At 36.0% G+C, this 16,271-nt stretch overlaps 1 protein-coding gene across 1 annotated transcript in view; it reads right to left on the minus strand.

The window, feature by feature from the left end:
• The window catches only part of PHF3 (PHD finger protein 3), an 85,052-nt gene extending 72,228 nt beyond the window's left edge, over positions 1-12,824 (minus strand). The window contains exon 1 of the mRNA XM_014532734.1: positions 12,517-12,824. Coding sequence (XP_014388220.1) covers positions 12,517-12,811 — 295 coding nt within the window. The 5' untranslated portion in view covers positions 12,812-12,824. The remainder of the gene's footprint in view (positions 1-12,516) is intronic.
• Positions 12,825-16,271: the final 3,447 nt, after the last annotated feature.

A 16,271-nucleotide genomic window follows, 5' to 3' on the forward strand; every position in this document is an offset into this window, starting at 1 on the left:
AAAAGAAAACTGGTACCTACAAAGGAGTTCCCATAAGGCTGACACCTGATTCCTCATCAGAAACTCTACAGCCCAGAAGGGAATGGCATGAAGTACTTAAGGTAATGGAAACCAAGGATCAGGGACCAAGATTACTATATCCAGGGAGGCTATCATTCAAAATAGACAGTCAAATAAAAAGCTTCCCAGACAAAAAAAGGCTAAAGCAGTTCATCCCCACCAAGCCAGCATTACAAGAAATGATAAAGGGATTGCTGTAAGGGACTGCTGAGAAGAAGAATTAGAGAGAGACACCTAGCCATACAGAATTAAAATGGCTATAAATAAGTACCTCTCACAATAACCCTAAATGTAAATGAAATAAATGCTCCAATCAAAAGGTGTAGGGTAGCTGAATGGATACAAAAACATAACCCAACTATATGCTGTCTACAAGAGACCCATCTCAAAAAAAAAGACACACACAGGATGAAAGTGAAGGGATGGAAAAAAATTTTCCATGCAAATGGAAAAGAAAAAAAAGCTGGAGTAGCAATACTCATATCCGATAAAATAGTCTTTAAAAGAATCATGCTAAGTGAAATAACATGATCTCACTCATTTGTGGAATATAATGAACATAAACTGATGAACAAAAATAGAACGGGGAGGGGGAATATTCTAGAATCTAATAGAAGTAATCCTGTTATTTGCAGATTTTTAATATTTCCTACAACTTTTGTGATATCATACTATGTTAGTACAGTTTGGGTATTATTATACTTAAAATCCTTTTATTCTTGAAATATTAATGTTTACTGCATGTAATATTATTATATGTAAGATCATTTTTCTTGAGTAATTGATACTGCATGTAACATTATTATATTTAAAATCATTTTTTTGAGATATTAAAAAAAGATTCAGAGAATTTTGAGCTCAAATGGTAAATATTTTAAAACATAGACTTCCTATTAGTGTAAAAGAACAACACACTAAAGGTGGCAGATATGTTCCAATGTAGCTGCAAATAACAGACTTTGTATACTCGATAAAACAAAAAACTAGGCTTATGACTTGTTAGTAGAACCTACAGTGAACTTTTTCTATTTGAATACATGTATCTTTCTTGGGTTTATCTTTTTCATCCACAACAGTCATTAAAATCAAATTCAACTTAGAACCAGATGTATAAAAGATTGTATCAGAATGATAAGATGAAATTTTCAAAAAAAAAAAAAAGTTAAGTACCATAAACCCTCAATTTTGCAAACCTCGATTTAATGGACTTTGGATTTAACGGACAAAATTTCCAGTCTATATGTCATGTAAAAATTAGCACCCTGTTAATTTTTAAATGATTTTAACCAAAATTTGCTTATAAGTTAACAGGTTATTTTTTGTAATTAATTTACTGTTATGTTTAATCAATTCTGACGAATAGGTCCTAAGTTGGAAAAACACTGTAGTAATTTCCTGACATAATATTACATATCTACAACTACAGTCTACATATTTAAATCCAAGAATCACCAGGGTAAACGTTTGCTGAATGATTAGCACGTAACCACACTGCAGTAACTGGTTTTGTTGTGGGGTGGTATGAGTTTTTGCAGCAGTTTTAATGCATACTGGCCAATGTTCCATATGCTAAGCCATACACCAGCGGTGTGCATGTGTTTACTCACAGTGATTGGTGAATGCACCCATTTACTAGACCTAGTCAATATAAATTTAAAGTTACAGTAATACACATAGAAAACTTTTCTGTGAAATTAAGCTTTTAATACATACTTAATTTTAATTACACAAATGTGTCTACAAATGTAACTGGTAAACTAATTTGTCAATTCTTAACATATGCATTCAGAAAACCTACTAGTCTTTAAAAAATAAAAAAGCATTTAAAAAAGTAAAATAAGTATATCCAATCATACTGCACTCCAAAAAACATTCTTATACAATTGTAATTAATTCTTAAAGTGTAAATACCACTTACGTTATCTATAGCAATCATTTTAATCTTTTTTATAGTTAATTATTTTTAATTGCCTATTGTATGTTACATTGGACAGTAACATATTAGCACAGTAGGACAAGTATTTTTAAAAATAAAAGTACTGATAAGCACTCAAAAAGGTCTTATGATAAATATACTTAATGAAATGAAGCCTGAAGTACACAATTAGTGATTCTGACACCTACCCCTTAAGGGTGAAGCAATAGAAGAATCTAATCTCCCTTTAAATTTTGTTAAATGTTTTTATTGATTTTTATAGAGAGAGGGAGAAGGAGAGAAACATCTATCAGCTGCCTCCCGCACACATACTACCACCCCATCCCCACACTGAACCTATGCCCTCACCAGGAATTGAACCAGAGACCTTTTGTGCACAAGGATGACACTCAACCAACTGAGCCACAATGGCCAGGGCCCTTTAATATCTTTAATATGAGCAACTGACCATGATCGATGAACAGAAATCTGAATTTACAAACTGAGACCCAAGCAAGTTCCATTAGCAAGGAGTAAAAAATAGATATGGAGCATAGAAAAGTTTTTGACAAGTGAAGCAGAATCAGCACTGAAAACAAACCCAGTATTCAAACCTCACAGGATGACCTGTGAGCTGGGGTCAGCTTACCAAGTAAAAGGTTCTAATCTTAACCTAACCTCCCTGGAGTAAACTACAGAAGCTATGCTTGAGATGGTTAGCTGTTGACCAATATCCATTCAGCCACCCTTCCCCATTTACTACAATTCCTGTTATTTACATGGTCACCCAAAATAAACACTACACTTTTCAATCTACCTTAACTACTAGATGTGGCCACAAGTTATGGCCAACAGAATATAAGATAAAATGGTACACGCAACTTTCAGGATATAATGGTAAAAGAAGGAGCATACCTTCCCCTTCTCCTTTTCTCTTTTATTGACTAGAATTCCAACTTGACAGCTGGAGGAGCCATGTCAAACTATGCAGTAAGCCTTGAAATCGGGATCATACATGTAGAGGAGCTTAGGTCCCTGACACTGTGGAGCTCCATACCAGCTCTGTTATTTTTTTGAGTTAATACATGACCAAATAAATTTATTTCTTTACATCACTGTTATTTGGAGTTTTCTGTCACTCCCAGCTGAACCTAATCCTAGGCCAAAGATGACCCAGTGCATTACAGTTCATGAGAACCAAATCCATGACAGCAACCAACTAGGAAAAGAACAAAGAGCCTGGAATAGAGAAAGCATTTCTGGGGTCAGCCTAAATGCTGAAATTACCTAGGTCTGGTTTAGGGAAATCCAGGTAACTAATTTTCTTAATGTTCTATAACAACAGGAATCAACAACCACCAAGGAATTATAAAATTCAACTCTGGCTGTAAGGCAAGTACACCTGTTAGACAGGAAAGGGGTCCTATTAACAAGCTAATTTCTCTCGGCCCACTAAAAGTCAGCCAGTCTCATCCTGGAGATCCCAGAAGAATCACAGATACAGTTCTCCTTTATCAGAATTCTTTTTTAATCAACATCCTCAACAAAGCAAAGGGCATAGAGATTTTATTATTCATTTTTCATACTAGCTGGGGAAAAAAAACAGGAAGAGTAAAAAGTATGAGTTAATGTGACAAAGGAATAGAAGATCAAAACCTAGGTCAAGGAAGTATTTGCTCAAGGATCCTTAATTTTCTTTACACCAAAATTATTTTTGAATTTTAAAATAGAATAATTCACTACTTTAAAGATTAAATAAGTTAAATATCAACTTTTGCACATCTAGTATGAAATAATATTCTATGATTATGAAAAACAAGTACATTTAATCAAGTTGGTACCACATTAAATAATTATCAAACTAAGAATCCTAGCCTTTCAAATTACAAAATCATAGTTCAGCCTTTCTGCCCAAAGACTACCCATTATCCACATACGGTACCATAAAAAATTTTTTTAAATATTTTTTATTGATTTCAGAGGAAGGGAAAGGGAGAGATAGAAACATCAATGATGAGAAAGAATCATAGATTGGCTGCCTCCTACACGTCCCCCAACTGGGGACCAAGCCTGCAACCCAGGCACGTGCCCTGACCAGGAATCGAACCATGGACCTCCTGGATCATAAGTCGATGCTTAACCACTGAGCCATGCTGGCCGGGCCATAAAACTTTTTTACTCCATAATTATTAAAATGTATGAACATCCAATAATTGCACGATCATTTGCATTAGAAAACATCCTCTTTTAATAATACAAATAGTTCTGGAACGGTTAAAGAACTGTCAGTTAAGTTTAAATTGGGTATATATTAGTATGATAAGCTTCTTGCTTAAATGCTGACCTGAGATCATGGACAAGATATACTGATAGAGTAAGCAATTAATTCTGAAAGGAAAAACCTTGTTTTCAGATAAAGAATGAAGCTGAAAAGAATTCAGCTGGGAAAAAGGAAGAGGTAGACAGGTGATAGAACTCAAAAAATAAACTGTAAGATGGTAAACAAGCATATTACACACTTCAAAATGTTCCAGGATAAGAGGTTTAAAAACAATTCTCTTTCATACTTCTGTATAAAACCAGGACTCAAAGTGGTCAGGCTCATTCTATTATTATTCTAAAACAACAAAGTTACAGGTTTTAAAAAGCATGTTAAAGCTAATTTGGAAATATGACCATTCCTAACCTTCCTAATGAGAAATTTCAAACTTATACTGGTATATCTTCAGAAATGACTCATAGCTGTTTCTTAACTATACTTTAATAAAATTTAAGATATCTTTAATATCTGACATATATTCTCTATAAAATATGAATTTTAAATTTATAAATAATAAGAGTGTTTCCTGACCAATGACAGCTATAAAATGATCAAATGATCATTAATTTGGGAAGGGGGGGGACCTTTGCCTTTCTACTCAAAACACAGGTAATTAGAATACATCATTATCAGGTGGTGGTAGTCCAATAACCAGATAGCAATCTTGTTTTTAAATTTTATTTTATTTTTTAGTGAGGGAGAAAGAGAAACATTGTTTTATTGTTCCACTTATTTGTGCATTCACTGGCTGATTCTTGTCTGTTCCCTGACTGGGGATCGAGTCTGCAACCTTAGTATATCATCGGGACAATGCTCTAAGCAACTGAGTTACCAGGCGAGGGCCAGCAATCTTGTTTTAGACTAGTTTTTCAAAGTAGTCTTATGAGATTTGTCGAATGTATAGTTTCTCCTATTTAAGAAAATTAAAAACTAAAATAACCAAAATATGCCTCGGCCAGTGACTCAGTTGATTGGAGCGTCATCCAGTACATAATCAAACCCGGTTGCAGGTTTGATTCCTACTCAGGGCACATACCTAGGTTGCAAGTTCCATCCCCAGTTAGTGCTCATATGGGAGGCAGCTGATCAATGTTTCTCTCTCACATCAAAGTTTTCTCTCTCTCCCTTCTCTTGCCAAGGTGATAAACTTTCAACATCTCAGGCTGCTAGTAAGTCCTACCCTTTCCACTTTGCAGCATTTTCTCATTTCCACTAGGATATATCTCTAATTCTACAAGGTATTTGCCTCTCTTTTCTGTTTGCTCTCTTCTAAACATACTCCACTTCCACCAAAATCCCTTTAAGTATAACTCAAAATGATTATTTAATATTAATCATCAACTTACAGAAATAAAGTTTTATTCTTAGAGGCTATGCATGTTCTTAAAAGGCTAATCAGTTACTCTTCTCTAACATTCAATTAAGAGTATACACTGTCGCCGAAACAGGTTTGGCTAAGTGGATGGAGCGTCGGCCTGCGGACTGGGGGGTCCCGGGTTCGATTCCGGTCGGGGGCATGTGCCTTGGTTGCGGGCGCATCCCCGGTGGGGGGTGTGCAGGAGGCGGCTGGTCGATGTTTCTCTCTCATCAATGTTTCTGGCTCTCTATCTCTCTCCCTTCCTCTCTGTAGAGAATCAGTGAAATATATTAAAAAAAAAAAGAGTATACACTGTCTTAACCAATATATTTTCATCTCATTTGCATGACTACTTTACATATATTAAGTTTGTATTTTCTTGTTCAAATGCAATTCTCAAAAATAAGAACAATGGGGATTCCGAGCAAGATGGCGGCATAGGTAAACACTGGAGACTGCTGCCGCAAACAACCACTTCAAAAATACAACTAAAAGACGGAACGGACATCACCCAGAACCATAGGAAAGCTGGCTGAGGAGAGACTCTTCAACTAGAAGGAAAAATAACAGCACACCGAGGCTCAGAGGAGGCGCAGTGTGGAAAAAACTCAGGTGCGGAGGTGCGCGCGCAAAGCGGGCTGGTGGCTGAGAGCGCGCGCGCGCAAGGGCTGGTGGCTGAGGGCGCGGTTGCCGTTTTCAATCAGGAGGGAGTCTCAGACTCTGAGCTCCAGATCCGGGCGAGTCTTCTCGGACTCGGACTCAAACGGGAGAAGCGGGATTGTCTGGCATCAGTTGGAAGGCAGCTTTCTCTCCGAGGTTTGCAGCGGTTCCTGGGGTTCTGAGAAGCAGAGCCTCTGGGAACGGGACTGAGGGCACCATAACCGCTCCCTCCGCCCGCCCTGCCCTGTTGATCCCGCCCCGCCCAAGCCCTGCGCAGAGCCATTTGCCGGATCGCCTCAGGCAAAGGCTAGATTAGCACCTCCCCAGAGGACAGAAGTTTTCCGCGGCAGACACAGCTGATTCACACAGCCAGTCGGCCTGGTGGTCAAATCCCTCTAGTATTAACTACAACAATCAAGGCTCAACTAGAACAAGACTGCGCACAAAGACCACTAGGGGGTGCACCAAGAAAGCATAAAAAATGCGGAGACAAAAAAACATGACAGAAATGGAGGATATAGAGCTAAAAAACGCAATTTTGAGGGCTTGCAAAAATGTGCTAGAAGCTGTCAATAAACTTGAGGAGAGAGTCACGAAAACTAATGAGACCCTCGATGCTATGATAAAGAACCAACTAGAAATTAAGCATACACGGACTGAAATAAAGAATATTATACAGACACCCAATAGCAGACCAGAGGAGCGCAAGAATCAAGTCAAAGATTTGAAATGCGAAGAAGCAAAAAACACCCAACCGGAAAAGCAAAATGAAAAAAGAATCCGAAAATACGAAGATAGTGTAAGGAGCCTCTGGGACAGCTTCAAGCGTACAAACATCAGAATAATAGGGGTGCCAGAAGATGAGAGACAGCAAGATATTGAAAACCTATTTGAAGAAATAATGGCAGAAAACTTCCCCCACCTGGTGAAAGAAATGGACTTACAGGTCCAAGAAGCGCAGAGAACCCCAAACAAAAGGAATCCAAAGAGGACCACACCAAGACACATCATAATTAAAATGCCAAGAGCAAAAGACAAAGAGAGAATCTTAAAAGCAGCAAGAGAAAGAGACTCAATTACCTACAAGGGAATACCCATACGACTGTCAGCTGATTTCTCAACAGAAACTTGGCAGGCCAGAAGGGAATGGCAAGAAATATTCAAAGTGATGAATACCAAGAACCTACAACCAAGATTACTTTATCCAGCAAAGCTATCATTCAGAATTGAAGGTCAGATAAAGAGCTTCACAGATAAGGAAAAGCTAAAGGAGTTCATCACCACTAAACCAGTATTATACGAAATGCTGAAAGGTATCCTTTAAGAAGAGGAAGAAGAAAAAGGTAAAGATACAAATTGTGAACAACAAACATGCATCTATCAACAAGTGAATCTAAGAACCAAGTGAATAAATAATCTGATGTACAGAATGAACTGGTGATTATAATGAATCAGGGACATAGAAAGGGAATGGACTGACTATTCTTGGGGGGGAAAGGGGAAAAAATAAGAACAATGGCACAAGAGGTTCACTGAAGCTCAGAAGTTAAAAAAATTTTTAAATGACAGATACTACCACTCAAAATAATGTGCAGTTAGATCCATATGTGTAATTAATTTGTACAAAAAGTTTGCTACCCCCCACAAATAAAGTACAAATAAGAAGAAGAATTCTGAAAACATGAATTTTTTGGACCAGAGGGCCACTGTGGTTAGTTCAATGTACTGTCTGGAAATACTGTCCAAGAGAAGTATGAAGCCATAAAAACTTATAAACACCTTTTAAACAAATCTCAGTGATACACTAAGGACACTAATCATTTCTCCAGAACAAGTACAATATAATTTTTCCAATATTACAAATGAAACCTGCTTCAAACGATAAAGCCCCAAGCTATAGATCTATGATTAAACATTAAAAATTTGTGTGTCAGCCCAGCCAGTGTGTCTCAGTGGTTCTGTGTCAACCTATGAACCAGGAGATCACGGTTCAATTCCCCATCAGGGCAGTTGCCCAGATTGCTGGCTCGATCCCCAGTAGGGAGCCTGCAGAAGGTAGCCGATGGATGATTCTTTCTCATCATTGATTTTTCTATCTCTCTCCCTCTTCCTTCCTCTCTGAAATCAATAAAAATATTTAAAACAAAATCTGTGTACTAATAAAGGGACCAAATCACACTACTACCGAGAAACTTGTAACATGCTATTAGAATACTTTGCTCGAAAGGAAGCAGCATGTGCTAAAATCCTTATTAAATAACACTGCCTGATGTCATATATTACCAATGTCATTCACAATAAGAAAACAACTATTATATACGCATGCTAGCACAAAGTTTCCTTTACACTTAAATACACGAGTCAACATTTAACAAATATGCCAAGATACTGTAAGAATTCCATGACTTTTTGATGTATTTAACCTCTAAAATCCATGCTACAAAAGGGCTATAATTTTTTAATTTAGTGAATGATAACTTTGCAAGCCCGATGTAGCTTGGAAAGGACATCTTGGTTTTCATTAAAGGATGCAGTACCTACAAGTGCTTTTAAATGAAAGGCTGCTCTGAATATCCTTATATCTACAGTGTGTCTTCCTGGTCTTAATGTAACAAATCAAATTATAGTTACTGGGCATTTATTTTCAATATATCATATAAAGAAATAGATCATAAATGCAAGACTTATTTCACATTTATGAATCATAGCTATTTATGTAAAAAGGGAACACATTTGTTTGTAAAATGATAAACATTTCTTCATGACACTATAATGCCAGGTTTCAAACACCATTATGATGACTTTGAAGTAGTGTTTATACACAACATATTTGGTATCTTGAACATAATACCTGGGAAAATCTAATTTTCATTTTAAGGATACCAGGATTTTTTAAAAACACTAATAATTGGTTTTATCATCAAGATCAAATATTTCTCCCACATGTAATGTTTTTCCTCACTTGGAGTTTTTCAAAAATGTATTACTGGGCAAATCCAAAAAAAACAAACCATATTTAACAGTGTGGTGATAGGAGGGATAGGGGGGATAAGTGGTGATGGAAGAAGACCTAACTTGGGGTGATGAGCACACAATACAGCATACAGATGCTGTGTCGTGGAATTGGGCACCTGAAACCTGTATAATTTGGTTAACCAGAGTCACTCCAATAAAATAAAAACCATATGCAAACACTGTAGTTAAAGAAACACTTTACAGCAGCAGTCGCCAACCTTTCGGACGTGGTCCACGGACCACCGGTTGGCAACTGCTGCTTTAGAGAGTTTAACAATTAATATCCTAACTTTTGTGCATATGACAGAACACTAGACATAATCTTCCCTTTTTCTTTCCTATTTTTAAACTTTAAAGCGCCTTCTATGATTTTTGGAGACAGCTTAAATATAATGCAAACCACTCAACTATGCCAACCAAAATACTGATCTTTAACAATTACAGCAAACCAAACTGGTTCAGCATAGCAGAGAACAAGATATAATAGTTTAGCACTACCAAAACCAATATTACCGAATAACCATAATCTGTAGCTTTTGTTGGCCTGAGGAATACCGATAGGGTCATTTCCCTGATAAGCTTCAGTTAAGACAATTAGTAAAAACCTATAGATCCAGATACAAACATATAGGTAAGAACTGTGTCATACAGCAAAAACTGAAGTAGTTTCTGACTATCTGAAAATTGTACAAGTTGCCCACATTGGGTTTTCAGTAAATAATTTACAATAAAATTTCTTCTTTGCAATGCTCTTAAATCTATTATTTCAAAAGAGATTTTAAAAGAAAAACTTTTTCATGTATTCCACTTTGCTATCATTAGAAAATATATAAGCCTTTTACTGAACCAAATATCCCAATGGGCAACACAAATTTTGAAGCAATCAAGATAAATCCCCTGCCTGATGGCACAATGAAATCTAAATAATTCTAGACAGAAAAGCTTTATCTTAAGTTCCCCCCCACATATTCCCTTGTATATCTTAAAAACATGTACTACACATATATTAATAGAAATAGTCTGCTTCGGAACCAAAATAAATAATTGTAGCAAACAAATTTAAAATAAAATATTTAAATAATTTTACTTAAAACTCTTAAATAAAAAGTTAAAGTTTACAAAATAATAAAATCACAAACAAATAACCATACCTCAAAAAAAGTTTAAGTATGTGAATAAAGATGTTCAAAGTATTCTATAAGCAAAAGAAAATGTTCACCAAAACTGAAGAAAAAGGAAAAAAAAAAAGGATTGCATGTAGGAATACCAATATTACTAAAGGGCTGGAATTCTTAAGTAAATAAGTCTAGGGGATGTTATACTTGCCAATTCAAGGCCTAGTACAGCATCCTTGTGGGTTACTGCATTCCCAGTAACAAGCACTGAAGTATTCAATAAATGTTTTTACTTAATTTGGACTAAACTGAAATTTTGTACATACAATCAAACATTGTCAAAAGTGCTTGACAATAAAGATAATTCAATATACTGTACTGACACAGTAACCAAAGTAAAAAACTTGAACAATGCATATACATAAAACAAAATTTTTACAGCATTAAAACATTTAGAATACAACAAAAACAATGTAAGCCTATGCAATAACACAAACAATGTATATAATTCAGAGATACATCATTAGCAAGCAATTCAAAAGATACAGTAGTTAGAATGAAAAGATTCCTAGTTAGCCAAAATGTCAAGGTCTTTAGGCAGAGTTATCTGATAAATTTATGGATGAACACAGGCCACCTAATCCAAAACTTTAAGTATTATTATATTAAGTAGAAAAAGTTAAAAGAAAATGAAAAAATATACTGAAAAACTGTAATGCAGAGGAAGTCTAGAGTCACTGAAAAATAGACCAACACAACCTAAACCTCTGAACTACTCTAGGGAACAGTGAAGGGAAAGCCTAACTTCTCCATCTGAAGCTGATTTTCCTTATCTAATTCTAGCTTATAGGATAGGTTAATTGCACCAAAGTTTGTTGTAATATTCTCTCTGCATTATGTAAGAAAATCTACATATTTTTCCACATATTAATATTAGCTCCAAAATAATTTCTTATGGAGAATTAGTTTAGCCCTACAGAAAGTTACTTTCCTCAATCTTTCTTTTTTTTTTCCCCCCTCAATCTTTCATTGACTTCAACTACATAGAGATCCTAGAGCAGTGCTGGCCAACAGAAATGTAATGTAAGCCACATATTTAATTTTAAATTTTCAAGTAACCACTTTAAAAACAAAAATAAAATTTTAAAATAAGGTGAGCCCACTGGCATGGCTCAGTTGAGCGTTGATCTATGAACCAGGTCATGGTTTGTCCCACATGCCCCCAGTTGTGGGCTTTATCTCCAGTGGGGGATGTGTAGGAGGCAGCCAATCAATGATTCTCTCTCAATCTCTCTCCTTCTCCCTTTCTCTCTGAAATCAAAAAATATATATTTAAAAAGTTATTAAAAATATATATTTTAAAAGCGAAATGAATTTTAAAATCCTATTTAACAAAAATTATTCAAAATATCACCTCAACATTAAAAAAATTTTTGATGAAATATTTTACATTCTTTTTTTTTCATATTGAGTTTTTAAAATATGGTATGCATTTAACAGCACATCTCAATTAGGACCAGATTCATTTCAAGTGATTAATAGTTAAATGTGGCTAGTAGTTACTATGTTAGATAGCACAGGTCTAGAGTTCTTTCTCTGGTTCTGAGGTACTTGTAAAAATATCAAAAGATCTGATAGGAGCACACAATATTAAACTTGAAAGGCTGGAAAGGGCAACAGAAAGGTCAATTCAGCTGTTCCCCCTTGACTCCAGCAAGCCTAGGGTCATGTCCCAATTTGCTAGGCAAAGTCCTAATTACACCTGTTGTTATGAAGTAATTATTAACAGCATCCCCTATAATTCTCAGTGTCCCACTTAGGATGATAAATTATATGGTTGCCCTATCTATATCCATAATATCCTTGAAAATAACTCCACACTCCTTAGAAGGAAATTTAGTTTAAATTCTAATTCTGATGGCTAGAATATCTAAATTCAAAGGAAAGAACCCTAAATTCACTGCCCTCATCAAAAAAAGAAAAAGGAAAAAAAATGCTGCTAAAAATTCTTTTTATTTTAAATTGCAGACTAAAAAAAAAAAAAAAAAAAAAAAAAAAAAAAGTTAAGAATTACCTGTTGAACAAGGCATCTGGAAATTGGGATCATTGCTATCCAAAACAGGCAAACAGAACTGGTTACTTGCAGATCCTAGCATAGGATCCTTATCGCTGAGCATGTTCTTCAGCGAGTCCTCTAAGACATTTTGACTTGTACTAAAATCCTCACAGACTTCATTCTCCAGGTTGGATCCTAGAAATAGGGCATCATCTAAGTGTTCAGTAGGAATTAAATGATTAAATGTATCAACTATATCCATGAAGACTTCTGTGTGTCTTTCAACCCTATAGAAAGACAAAAAAAATACCATAAGAAATAAAGCTACCAATTGATAATCACCTAAAACCAAATTATTTTAATAGTTCTGAGTCTAAGAACACACTTAGTATTGAATTGTTAAAAAAAAAAATCCTCACTGTTTCCAATATACATTTGGATATGTAGAACGAATCGTTACTAAATGTTTCTTCATCATGCATGTAGAGTATCATTTGTATCAGAAACCCTATTAAATGTTTACTCACTTTTAGAAAAGAAAAAAAAAACACTATGTACATACTCCATTAATTTCACACATTTGAAAGAACTACAAAGTTAAAGCATAAAAATCATGTTTTCAACCATAATCTTTCCATAAATTAAGAATCAGACATTGGTTTTACAGTAAGTCCATATAAAAGAGCTGAGGTCAAATAATTTATTGTCCCATACATATTAAAACTGTAAAATAGCCTTGTTTTATTTACAAAGCATTTAAAGAACGATAATATAGAGAGAAAAAGATTTCTGGTGGGGGGAGTGGGGAAGGTAGAAAGAAACTATTAAACTAAAACCAACAAGTCAAAACTCAAAAAACTACACACATTCAGGAACAGATGTGCACATACACCACTGAGGGGGGAACCCTTTTAGGATACAGTGAGATAAATGACAAGACAACAACATATCAGAGACTTAAATTTATTTTAGTGAGTTATGTGCAGCTCATACACATATCAAGCTAGTCTCCTATTTGAAATGTACCCTAGTAGATATCACTCAGTAAAAGTCCTCTTATACTCTAGAGGAGCCTCAATTATAAAAAGCTGAATTATTTTCAATATTGGTTTCAGAGAAAACTGAAGTGATGTATTTTAGGGGGTAGGGGAGTCAACAGAAATCTAGTAATATTCAGTTAGCTAGAAAATTCCACTAATTAAGCAAAATTCCAAGGTTATTTAGATTAGCCAAATCTACCAAAACTTCTTCAAACTGTCCTTGAATTATTTTCCCTATAAAAATGAGGGGACCCTGGCTGGTTTGGCTCAGTGGATAGTGTTAGCCCTCGGACTGAAGGGTCCCAGGTTTCATTCTGGTCAAGGTCAAGGGCACATACCTTAGGTGTCCTGGGTGGGGAGGCAACCAATTGATGTGTCTCTCTCTCATAGGTCTCTCTCTCTCTCTCTCTCCCTCCCCCATTCCCCCTTCCCCTTCCACTCCCTAAAAATCAATGGGAAAATAAAAATAGATAATAAAATAAAATAAAAATCAATGGGAAAATATCCTCCAGTAAGGATTAAAAAAAGAAAGAAAGAAAATGAGGAGAGAGGAAGTTCAAAGATATACTACAATTTACTAGGTATATATATCATATGCTGCTAACAGTTTACCTACATTTAATTAATGTATTTCCAATCAGAATAGACTATTGTTTTAAGAACAAAAATGCATTCAAATAATTTAAATGTCTTCCCAAGTCACAAAACAGAGCCAAGATTCAAATAGGTTTACAAGTTCCACAGCCCAAGGCCATAATCCTTACACACTGAGCTACCTAGCTAAAACTGACTAGATTTGATTCATTAAAAGCGCTTGTGTTTTGTTTTAAGAATAGCCTATTGATTTTTAGAGAGCGAGAAAGGGAGAAGCAGCATTGTTGTGACAGCATAACATTGTTCAGCTGCCTCCTGCACGCTCCCCCACCGGGAATGGAGCCCTCAACTCAGGCATGTCCCCTGACAGGGAATTGAACCAGCAACCTTTTAGTGCACAGGATGACTCCCAAAGGATTAAAAAAAGAAAGAAAGAAAATGAGGAGAGAGGAAGTTCAAAGATATACTACAATTTACTAGGTATATATATCATATGCTGCTAACAGTTTACCTACATTTAATTAATGTATTTCCAATCAGAATAGACTATTGTTTTAAGAACAAAAATGCATTCAAATAATTTAAATGTCTTCCCAAGTCACAAAACAGAGCCAAGATTCAAATAGGTTTACAAGTTCCACAGCCCAAGGCCATAATCCTTACACACTGAGCTACCTAGCTAAAACTGACTAGATTTGATTCATTAAAAGCGCTTGTGTTTTGTTTTAAGAATAGCCTATTGATTTTTAGAGAGCGAGAAAGGGAGAAGCAGCATTGTTGTGACAGCATAACATTGTTCAGCTGCCTCCTGCACGCTCCCCCACCGGGAATGGAGCCCTCAACTCAGGCATGTCCCCTGACAGGGAATTGAACCAGCAACCTTTTAGTGCACAGGATGACTCCCAACCAACTGAGCAACACAGGCCTAGGCTAAAGGCTGTCCTTTAAAAACTATTTTCAATGGGAAAATAAAACTATAATCAATGGGAAAATAAATTTTCTAACAAATTTTCTAACAAATTTTCTAACAAATTTTCTAACAAATCAGTGGTTGCCTTGGGCCTTGAATAAGAGAGGGATGGACTGCAAAGGAACAGGAAGATACTTTGAAATTTATAATGAAACTATCCTAAATTTTGATTGTGGTAGTAATTTCATGAGTGTATATATATCCACCAAAATTCATCAACCTGTTCATTTTAAATGGATGCACTTATTGTAACTGAATTTTAAGTTTTTTAAAAAGGAAAATTTTCTCTCACAAAAAGTAATCCTCTTCTAAATAGACAGATGTCAATATCTCTTCTACAATGTATTTATATTAAAACTAGAGGCCTGATGCACAAAATTCGAGCATGGGGGGGGGGGGGCCCTGTGGGATGGCCCCAAGTCTTGGAGTGCCGCCCTGATGCCCCACCTCTGGGCTGTGCAGAGTGGCCACCGGGCCCCACCCCTATGGTGTGCACATGGGGCCATGGAAACCCCAGCAGAAGCTGCACAAAGTGGACACAGGGCCCCCCATGCATGGGGCCGTGGAGACCCTGGAAGAAGCCACACGAAGCAGATGACAGGACCCCTGTGCCGCCACAGGACCACAGGAAACCTGGAGGAAGCTGCACAGAGTGGCTGCCATTTCTGACCCCGCTGCCCCGCTCCTGCTGTGTGTGCAGCCATCTTGTGATGGTGTTATGGCGTGAGCATTAATTTGCATATTACCTCTTTATTATATAAGGCACTGAAATAAAATGTTAACTAATTGATGACTCTCTAATTATTTTACATGCATTCTCTAATTATAAGATTAAGAGGAAATTATAGCTTACAATGCTGGTGAAAAAATCAGGAAAAGTTTTACTTTCCTAAAACTATCTAATCCCAGTGCCTAAGAGAGGCTCAATTATCATACATCACCAACATTCCCACTGTTTTCAGGTTCCATTTATTATTTAGTATAATAAATTTTTACTAATTAAAAATAATTTACAGCCGAAACCGGTTTGGCTCAGTGGATAGAGTAGGGGTGGGCAAACTTTTTGACTCGAGGGCCACAATGGGTTCTTAAACTGGACCGGAGGGCCAGAACAAAAGCATGGATGGAGTGTTTGTGTGAACTAATATAAATCCAAAGTAAACATCATT

This window comes from Myotis brandtii, unplaced genomic scaffold, assembly GCF_000412655.1.
Source record: "Myotis brandtii unplaced genomic scaffold, ASM41265v1 scaffold904, whole genome shotgun sequence".
Lineage (NCBI taxonomy): Eukaryota > Metazoa > Chordata > Mammalia > Chiroptera > Vespertilionidae > Myotis > Myotis brandtii.